The sequence below is a fragment of the Perissodus microlepis genome, chromosome 8 (genome assembly GCF_051167445.1).
Source record: "Perissodus microlepis isolate ML-2025 ecotype Zambia chromosome 8, ASM5116744v1, whole genome shotgun sequence".
Taxonomy (NCBI): domain Eukaryota; kingdom Metazoa; phylum Chordata; class Actinopteri; order Cichliformes; family Cichlidae; genus Perissodus; species Perissodus microlepis.
This window is the reverse complement of record NC_140468.1, coordinates 14,379,767-14,390,387: the sequence shown is the minus strand read 5'-3', so window position 1 is coordinate 14,390,387 and position 10,621 is coordinate 14,379,767. Positions and strand designations below refer to the sequence as shown.

Sequence of the window (10,621 nt, the reverse complement as noted above, 5' to 3'; positions counted from 1 at the left end):
TCTGTTAAATAAAACATAGGATTACAACACGTTAAAAAGCCAACAGCTTAAACAAGTGAAGTAGGAGCTTGGAACCAGCAAAAGCTTGATATCTTATCATTTGACAAGTGGATTACTGAACATACAGTACCTAAACCAACTTGACCCTTCCATTGTGAAGGACAGATAATCCCTCACAAAACACTTAGACTGTCACAGGGCTGTCACTATCCACAGGCCCAGCTGTAGTTGTTGCTTATCTAATGGCAATATTTCAATAAGTTCATTAAAACGGGCTCCCAAGTTAACAACTACAAACTTTAAAAACAACAGCAAGTGTTGCCATTTTTAGTCTGGCAAAATCCCATCAGCAAGAGACCAGAAGGCTGCACGATGGCATACTAAAGCAGCCAAACATGGTGCACTGCTTTACTTATAAAGAATCTTGTTTTTGGTGCTTCCTGCATTTTCTGGTGATACACTGTTTATTTGCAAGTACAATTTCACATACAGTAGAAAGTGCAGCAAAGAGAACTCGTATGTTTGAAATCTGATGTATTTCCAACAAATGCAACGATCTCCTGACAGCTTTGTCGTTACTTGTAATCGTTCGACTCGACTTCGATATTTATCCAGATTTATTTCAGAATGCCGATTAAGTCACGAAAATGGATTAAGATGAATAAAGCCCATAATTAACACTGTTATCTTAGTCTTTATTTTGTCACAATTGTATGTCAAATATATATATGTCTATATGACATATATTATATGACATATATAATTTCATTTCTTTACAATAGAGAAACAACATAGAGATAACACACTATTTTGGTTTCTAAGTAGAAGCTCCTTGTAATAGTGGCATTTTTTTTCAATACACTGTTTAAGTCAAGCTCCCACTCAAGTCATGGTTTTGTTTTCCTTTTGAGTCACATTTATTCACAATGCGTGTTTGTTTGTCTCTTTTCCTTTCGTAATTTGATGTCTTTTGTGTCAATATTTTTTTTTTTTTCCCCCCTCGGGAATTCAATCTGTTCGTGTTCTTTCGAAAACTGATGGCCATCTGTTATTGGTCCATGTGGCCACACAGATGGTCCCACCTGCTAGCCATACTGAGCCACCAGCAAAGGTATACATTTATTGGAAACTGTGTCTTCTCTTTACAGAGTTAATCCAATCAGCTCGCAGAGGGCTTGGCATAAGTGTTTCCAATTCCTCTGCAGATGGGTCCTTTGGTGGCCAAGTCTGCCCCTCCGTACACAAGAGATGTCTGACCTTGGCACTGTCCCCGGGCTTCTCTTTGGCCTGCTGCCTTCCATCCTCTGGTCCCGCTGCCTGTGTGCAGAACTCTGGGGGAATACTGGACACTTTTCCCCTCTGACTCCAGTGCCGTCTTCGTCTCAAGAGTGTTTGTGCCACCGTGGTGAATCTCACTGTAAGACCCAGACCTTTTCATGGGGCTGCAAAGGCTTTTCTGTTTTAACCCCTGCGCGAGTTCCACTGTAATTTCAAAGGAGCAGGGTGTTTGAGGAGAGCCGAGATTCTTCTCCAACCCCAGGAGAGAAGCGGCGGCGGCGGGGGGGCTAACGCTGCTGGGCATGACACTGGCCACCAGCACGACGCTTTCAGGGGGAGAGGGAGGATTGCTAACGGGAAGGCCCGTCTTTCCAGCCAGCACGGGGTGCCACTTGAAGAGCCCCGCTTGGTTCCGGTCACTCGTGACCGGGTGGCCGGCCTCAAGGTCACACGCTTGGAGCGAAGGGATGATGGGCACAGATCGGGTGCGGAGGGAGGGTGGCAGGAAGGTCGTACCTTTATCGAGGCGGGTGCAGGGGACCTCAGTCCATCCTTTCCTGGCTGTGAAGTGAGAGAGTGAGGTCCTGCTCAGGAGGGCGCCGACCCTTCCGCCGGCAGAATCACACCTTTGGGCAAAGAGAAAAGGATGGAAATGTCAGGGTGAGGAAGTCATTTATAATTTGACCTTTTCATCCTAGACACTTTTCTAATTTTAAATAAAAAAAAATAAAAAAAGCCCAAGCAATAGAGAATATGAAGTTACCTTCCATATTTAGAACACGAAGATGACATTCGTTGTGTTTTAGAAAGATGCCAGTCTGTGAAGGCTTCACCGTATCATTTCACACCGGCACAAAAATATCTTGTACCAAACAAAATGATCACTATTTAGGTATTGTTGTTTCATAATCTACGTGTAATTATGTATAATCCTTGGCATGAGCGGCGTCTACTGTTGCTGCATGAATGTTTAACTGAGAAATCCCTCTGCTCATCACTACCTTATCAGAGATTTAAGGCTTTAGCAGCACAGCAGGTGGATTCCTGACCCACCCTGTGTGACTGTTGTATGTAGAAACAATACACGGCTTCACACAGCTTCTAATTTCATTTTATTGTAGTTTTCACACAGCAAGCAAGTAATCAGATGGGCCCACGATGTAACATTAAGCAGGGTTGAACGGGGGAGTAAGTCTCAGCAGGTGCATTTGCATGATGATGCATCCTCCTTCAAACGTAGAGCGGAAGCAGATAAGCTTGAAAGGCATTATCGTTGGCCATGACAGTAACACGGCAGAGAGGGGAAACTTATCTGGAGTCAAGTGGGCAAGTTTGTGTATGTTTGTTAAAGTTGTTACTGAAGCCTCGACTCCCATTTAGAATCGCATCCAGTGTTATTGTCAGCCTTGAAAGACTGTTGGTAGCGTAACCAAGTTTAAAAAATTGAATTACCACCCCACCCTCCACCCCCACCCTTGGTATTAGAAGGGCAAAAGCAAGCTGGAGGTAAATCCGACAGATCAAAACAAAACCTAAAAATAACTCCCATAGCAAATTTGCCTTCAATTCCTCCCCTAACCGTGATGGGTAAATATGTTTTGACACCAGATGATGAAACTGACAATACTCTGTGGGGATTTGTTGTCACAAAATGGAAAACGCAGAACAGTGCTCTCGTGTCTGTTTGTGGTTCTCGCCTCTTTATTAACACTTTCCACCACGCCGGACTCGGTGCCTCCATCTTTACTTCTCGGCTCAGTCCTCCTCCTCCTTTCCTCACTTTCCCCTCTCGCGTTCTCTCACTCTCCTTTCCACCTCCCGTCTCTCATTTCCAGAGATGAGAGGGTGTATCCATGGCAACACGGGAGACATGGGGGCTGGAGGAGGAGGAGGAGGAGAGGGAGGGGACTGTAAGCTTGGTGTTGCGTGGCTTGTAAGTTGAGAAATAGGTCATTTCAACCTCCAGAAGGCCAGCGAAAGCCATATTTGAGTGATGGATGTGTGGGGGAATTATCAGTGGCTAATGAGATCTAAATTGTTTAACTACACAAATGCAATTTTATCCCCAAGAAGATGTCAAGCCCTCCTATTTCAGCTCCTCTCCTAAACATTTGACAAAGCGTGGCAGATTTAATTGCCTATACCATTACAGATTTCGCCGTTGTGAAAAAAATTCTTGTCAGCTTCTTTATTAGTTTGTTTCGTTACTCCTTATAAGTGCGAGCGTGTGTGTGTGTGTGTGTGTGTGTGTGTGTGTGTGTGTGTGTGTGTGTGTGTGTGTGTGTGTGTTTAGAGGGAAACTGCTCCTGAAGGATCTTTCTGCACAGCCATTTGAAAGAACTGCTGAGCTCCGTGGAGCTTTGTTTAAAAATGTAAATTATGGAAATAGGTCACATAAAGAGTTTGGCAGCTTGCAGTGTAACTTACAAGTCACTGTAATGCTCAATCAGGTTTGCATGCTAATAGGAACATTGCTAGGCACTTTAAAGTGTGTGAAATGCACAGGGGACACTGCTGCTTTAATGACAGACGTTTCTGTTAACAGTGCTATTGCTCAAGTTCCACACAGTGACAGCAAATTAGGCTGCTTCTGAGTCATATGCTAAACAGGACTGTCTTACTCAGGATTAAAGATGCTCTTGTCTGCATCTGTAAATAAAACCTACACTTATTTAATGTTTACAGTGTTTTGAAGGAGAAATGCCAGTGGAGCTGCTTGACATTATGCATCAATGCACCGAGGAATACAAGCACCTCAGTGATAAATATTTTCCGTCTTTGGTGGTCGTTACGCAACAATCAGCCTGAAAAAAGGGCAAAAGAAAAGTTATAACTAACGTGAAAAGCTTTGTTTTAACATAAAAAATCAGTATGTCAGAGAGGATTTCACATCACATCACATTTTAGCAAGCGTGACCAGTCTGTACTTTTTAAATGTGTTTTAAGTCTGCAGACTAGGCTGTGCCAAAAGTCCCTCTCGCTTCTAATGGCTCCTGAAACAGCACCAGTAGCTGAGCTTCGCTCGGGATGGACGTCAAAATAGGCCAGCTCGCTTCACTCGACATCAGCGGGAGCATGGGGGCAATTCAAGATGTGCAAAAGCCTGGAAGTAATCCATTTCAACATGTAGCCTGTTCTAAGAGGCCACAGTCATCTAATGTGGCTTTATACTCAGCTTGTAAATTACAGAAAATTAATCATTTTGTTGATATGTGAACTATGACGCTTCCCATTCTTGATCATTAGCCAAAATCAAACCGTTTTGGATAGCTAGAAATTCGTGTGAACCCGTGCATCATTTGGTAATTAGCTTTGGCACAGCCGTTGTATTTTTAACCCTGTTAAAACATGCAGATAAAACAAATTTTCATTCACAGCAGCAGCCCAGTGGCAGCGAGGATTACACACATCTTCCCCAGCACCATGATACTGTTGCGCTTTTGGGATCAAGTGTGTTCTCCAAATTAATTGTGACAGTCCCAGCTGAAAGAGGAGGGGGGGGAGGGGGGCACTGCAGATCTCATTTATTTCCCTGGATCACATTTCATAGGCTGGTTCACAGATTTGAACTGAGAGTCTTCCAGTCATAAACTCATTTCTCCCTAAATTATCCCTCTGCCACTCCGACTTAACCTTAGTTAGTCCAGAGGTCTGTATCACTGAACCGGCTATTTGACCTCGGTGTGGAGGGAGGCGAAGAGAATTTCCTCTTTGCTAGCTCAAACAAACATGACAAAACTAATAACGAGACAAAGAAATAGTTTCACCTTCTTATGGACTCCATGTCTGATGACTCATCCTCCTGCAAGTGTTTGTAGACATGCCCTGCCACTCTGGATCCATCAAGAAGATTTGTGGATATTTTGTGTTTCCCTCTGGAAATGGGTGGAGTCCTAAAGTAATTAGTCTCTCTCCGTTGTAGGGCTGGGCTGAGTGAGAGCGAACTACTCCTGAAACCAGACAGCATGCAAAAGAGATGGGTGAGAGTCATCAGGTAAAGACCGTTCACTAATTCATCTGTTGTATCAGCTATAGATGTCCTTTCTAGGGTTTCATGATGTAAAAATGGTCTGGAGTAAATCGACCTTTGTGCTTGAGACTTGAAAGGGGAAAAAAACAAAATCCAATCCCACATTCAATTGACTCGACACGGAAATTACCCTGGTATCGAAGCTTATGAGACAGATGAATCAGATACACCTGAAAGGAATCGTAAGTTATCAATAAGCAATACAATTTACATAAGAATGGAATCATTTCCATTCATCCATCCATTTTCATCTGCTTATCTAATTCAGGCTGAAAGGCTCGGTACACGGCAGACAGGTTGCCAGTTTATCTCAGGGCTAACGCAGACAGACAGACAAACATCCAACCTCACATTCGCACCTGTGGCCAATTTAAAATCACCAATTAACCTAACATGCTTTGGATTGTGGGAGGAATCCAGAGCACCCAGAGAGAACCCACGCAGGCACAGAGATAACATGCAAACTCCACACTCTTCCCACCCCCGCAAGAGAGGTGGGAAGGAACTATGGGAGAAATCTCAAGCTGTGCCTTAAAGGGAAACGCGAATGCGCTTGAAACGCCACCCCCCCTCCAAAAAATATCTTTAGTGTAAATGTTTTAATTTCAAGATTAGTATGTATTCCCTACGCTTTCTTTTTTTCACTCCCTTCTACCTGTTGAAAAGGGGGCTTAGATTAATTAACATTCACAAAGCGCACATGTAGCATAGAAAGATGGTTTTCATGCCAAGCATTCATTCATTCTTGGAATTGGCTCACCTACGAAGAATGCAGCTGTTTTTTCATATTACAAAAATACACCCGTGCTTTCCCTGCAATATGTGCTGTGAAAAGGTCTAATCCCAAGGCAAATGTGGAGGTTAGCAGTGTGATGATGCTCTGTTTTTGTTGCCTGTGAATGTAAAGATGCAGGACTAGTTTCTCCCTGGGTTTTATTGAACAAATCTCAGAGATTTTGCCTCGAACCAGGTGCCGGAGAAGAGGCTGTGTACTTACTGCAGTGCATTCTAGGAGAGGTGTGTTACACTATTAAACAAATACTTTTTCATCTACTTTGAGGGCTGCTTTAGAATTAAAAGATTAATATAAAAAGTTTTTTACATACATGCTTAAATGAAAAGCCCTGTGCTGCTTGAGAGGAAACAGTGCAAAAGTCTTGAGTCTCTCCTGGTTTTTAATGTCAATATTTTAAGTCTGTATTTGGTACGACCACCTTTATTCTTCAACACAGCAATAGGGAAGCCTTCTTTGAGTAACCTCACCTATGGTTATGAGCTTTGGTTAGTGACTGAAAGAACGAGATTGCGGATACAAGCGGCGGGAATGAGCTTTCTCCAAAGGGTGGTTGGCCTCACCCTTAGAGACAGGGTGAGGAGTTAGGCCATCCGGGAGGGGCTCAGAGTAGAGCCGCTGCTCCTCCACATCAAAAGGAGACAGTTGAAGTGGTTCAGGCATCTGACAAGGATGCCTCCTGGGCGCATCTTGACTGAGGTGTTCCGGGCATATCCCACCTCTGGGCAGACCCAGGACATGCTGGAGAGATTATTTCACTCGGCTGGCCTGGGACCGCCTTGGTGTTCCCCCGGATACGCTGGAGGAGGTGGCTGGGGAGAGGCCAGTCTGGGCTTCTCTGCTTATCCTGTGGCCCCTGCGAGCTTCCCCCGGAAGAAAATGGATGGATGGATTCATGGACCGAACATTCAACATTTTAAACACTCATTTTTGAATTAACATCTGTGTTTACACATTTTATTGTCAGTGATGGATGCTGGAAGCTGGGAATCACCAAGAAGAAAGTGTCACTCCTACTTGTAGAGTTCGATTATTTCCATAATTTTTGATTTAGCCATTCAACGCAAATTACAGGATAATCGTTGCAGTTTTAATGTTACATTTTAAAGTGTCATTTTGATCCAAAGAGCCATGCACTAGCATGGTTAAGCAAGTGCTAACATGCTAACGAAGTTTACATACAGACCTATATCGTTCAGAACATATAGAAAACACTGCTTTAGTGTTTTCTTTCTGTGAACTTCAAATAAATGCCATGTATTGTTAGGGGTTATCCTGCACCTTGAAAATGACCTCTAGCTTACATACTGATATTCTACTGCTGTTAATGATAGAAGCAGCTGCCTTTAGAGACTGAGCTTCCTGTTTAGGCACACAGTTTTTAAATTGGTCTGTGGGCAGTAGGTGGTCTGCCTCAAAGCAGATCCCTGGATGTCTGCAGTAATGAAGCAATGGTATTAAATCCAAGGTATACCGAGCCATAATGCAATCTGATGTGTGAGCACATCATGCAAAGACAAACAGCTCCCAATGAATATGTAATCACAAATACACTCAATTATTTTGATGTTATTATGAATTTCTTTAAGACACCGTGGCTCCCCTGATCGTTGCTTACCAGCAAATCCTCTGTGATCAATATGTCAGTTGATTGTGCTAGTTAATCTGAACCACTGAAAAGAGCCGAAACATATTATTATTGTCGTGTAAATAACTTTTTTTTTTTGTATTGAACCATTAAACAAAAATCAGCACCACACGCGCTCACAGCTTGATTTTGGCTCTTGAATAATTTGGCACAGCACAAAAATGGCTTGTGTATGAAGTGCTGCATTGTTTGATTCTTCTTGTTATTGAAATAGTAATCAAGATGTTCAAACTTTAGGATTTTCTTGCCAGTCATTAAACTGAACTCCCTGATTCCTTTTATTTCATGCAGTAAGCTAAATAGTCCAGTGGATGGCTGCTAAATAATTGATAAACCACTGGAACACTGAAAAAAACAACAACAAAAAAATGCTCAGCTACAGTAACTTCCTGATGTCCGTGGCTGTGGAACAAAAAGCATACACAATGTTGGCTCTAGTGTTTGCTGGCTTTTATATCGACTGATGTTGTAAAAAGCTGATATGAATACAGCTAAATATTGTCCGTTTTGTTGGCTATTAGCATGCTGATATATTTTTTTTTTTTTTTAATTAGGATTAACCGAGAACTGGAAAAAACATGAAAACATGATTTTTTTTTTTTTTGGGGCTGTTGTAATTACTGAATGATAAAAGTTGAACCTTTTAAAACAGAAAGGCAGCTGCTTATCTCCACAATTCAACAAGACTGTGCAACCCCCTGATGTTAAATGGGTAAGCCTGGTTGGTAGGGTAATCCAGTACTTATTTAAACCACTTCCTCCCTCTGTTAATGCCTTTACCGGACATATCGCAGAGAGAGAGAAACGGCAGGAAAACAGAGGGGGGTGGCATGTGACAAAGAACCTGAGGTGAGTTAAAAAAATGGAAAAAATATGCCACATTTTCAGAGTAAACACAATTTTCTACTAAACCAGCAGGAAACACCCACATAGCACTTCTGATATTCACTATGGATACTGATTATGTCCCCTACTCAACATGTACAAGCCACACGTGCTGGCTTTCAGCACATTGATTAGGCTTCTTACTACAATTTTCTCATAATACCATCATGACAAAGGAATCATTGTAATCAATTGAATTTAAGTGAAAACAGCAATTGACTTGTGACAGCAAGAGTCCACTGTTTTCATCAAAGCAACTCGTACATATTACCGCATTCAATAGGACACGCAAGTGGGAAGTTACGAATCGAAATGATTTTTGACCTCTAAACATTTGATGAACGATGGTTGCCTTGAGCTTTTTTTCTGCAATCAACAATGTGAATCAACAGGCGTGTAGTTCATTTAACTGCAGGAGCAGAAGAGCAGGAAAAACAAGCTCAATACATCCTTTGTCAAATATTATATCAGGTGAACAAAATAAAGATTTAATTGTTTTTGGCGCTGATATGCTAGATAACACATGGCACAAGGTTTTAAGTTCATATTTAACCAGCATTGTATTGCCAAGTATTCTTGGCTGAATGACTTAAATCATGGAAATCAGGGCTGAAAAATCTCAGTTCTGGAGCCAGAAATTCCCAGCTGCCATCAAAGGCAGCATCCCCACGAATAGGCTGAGTATGACAGGGCAATATGGCCAAAAATATTTATCACGATATATATTTGAAAATTTGCGATAACGATATAACTGATGATATAATTAACACGAGACAAAATAATTTACAACTCCGCAACTTTATTAGTGCAAAAAACAAAACCAAAAAACCCATCAATGTATTTTCACTTAAACAAGCAGCTGTTTTTTTTATGCAAATTCCTTGCTGACAGTTTAACCATTTCCAGTGAAAATTGGCCGACATATCCTGAGCATAACCATGTATAATATCCACAAAACTTAAAAAGAGGTTATACACACACACAATACGGTAATATTATGTTGAAGCACAGTACGTATCACTCCGCGAGGCTCCAGCCTACGATACCTGTAATGCTCCGACAATCCATCAAGCGGTGCGGCTTCGTAGCGTATCAAAGTCGTACTAAAACATTTTTTGACAGATTTTCGAGCGCTGTGTACCACATAAAATCGGTTCAAGGTCAGTAAGCACAACCAGAATTCATACATAAAGCGCACCGGATTATAAGGGGCACTGTCGCTTTTTCAGAAAATCAAAGGATTTTAAGTGTGCCGTATTTTCTGAAAAACACGGTAATAACGATGGCCCGCTTGCATGCTCTACCAAAAATTGTGCTTTGGTGTGTATCTGCCGGACGAAAGCTAAACCAATTCCACACCACTGAGGTTGCAGCATTTTTACAAACCAATTCTGGTTCATCCGTTTCATTCAACGATCCGTTTTCGCCCTTCTCATTCTCCGTGTCCGCCATGCTTTTTCTGCCATGTGCATACAGGGAGTGCAGAATTATTAGGCAAGTTGTATTTTTGAGAAATAATTTTATTATTGAACAACAACCATGTTCTCAATGAACCCAAAAAACTCATTAATATCAAAGCTGAATGTTTTTGGAAGTAGTTTGTAGTTTGTTTTTAGTTTTAGCTATTTTAGGGGGATATCTGTGTGTGCAGGTGACTATTACTGTGCATAATTATTAGGCAACTTAACAAAAAACAAATATATACCCATTTCAATTATTTCTTTTTACCAGTGAAACCAATATAACATCTCCACATTCACAAATATACATTTCTGACATTCAAAAACAAAACAAAAACAAATCAGCGACCAATATAGCCACCTTTCTTTGCAAGGACACTCAAAAGCCTGCCATCCATGGATTCTGTCAGTGTTTTGATCTGTTCACCATCAACATTGCGTGCAGCAGCAACCACATCCTCCCAGACACTGTTCAGAGGGGTGTACTGTTTTCCCTCCTTGTAAATCTCACATTTGATGATGGACCA

The 10,621-nt window shown here is 41.7% G+C and overlaps 1 protein-coding gene across 1 annotated transcript in view; it reads right to left on the bottom strand.

Moving 5' to 3' along the window:
• Positions 1–674: 674 nt before the first annotated feature.
• The window catches only part of nrg3b (neuregulin 3b), a 211,646-nt gene continuing 201,699 nt past the window's right edge, over positions 675–10,621 (bottom strand). Inside the window, exons 9-10 of the mRNA XM_084937696.1 lie at positions 5,046–5,228; positions 675–1,904 (exon numbers count right to left, since the gene is read on the bottom strand). Coding sequence (XP_084793822.1) covers positions 1,160–1,904; positions 5,046–5,228 — 928 coding nt within the window. The 3' untranslated portion in view covers positions 675–1,159. The remainder of the gene's footprint in view (positions 1,905–5,045; positions 5,229–10,621) is intronic.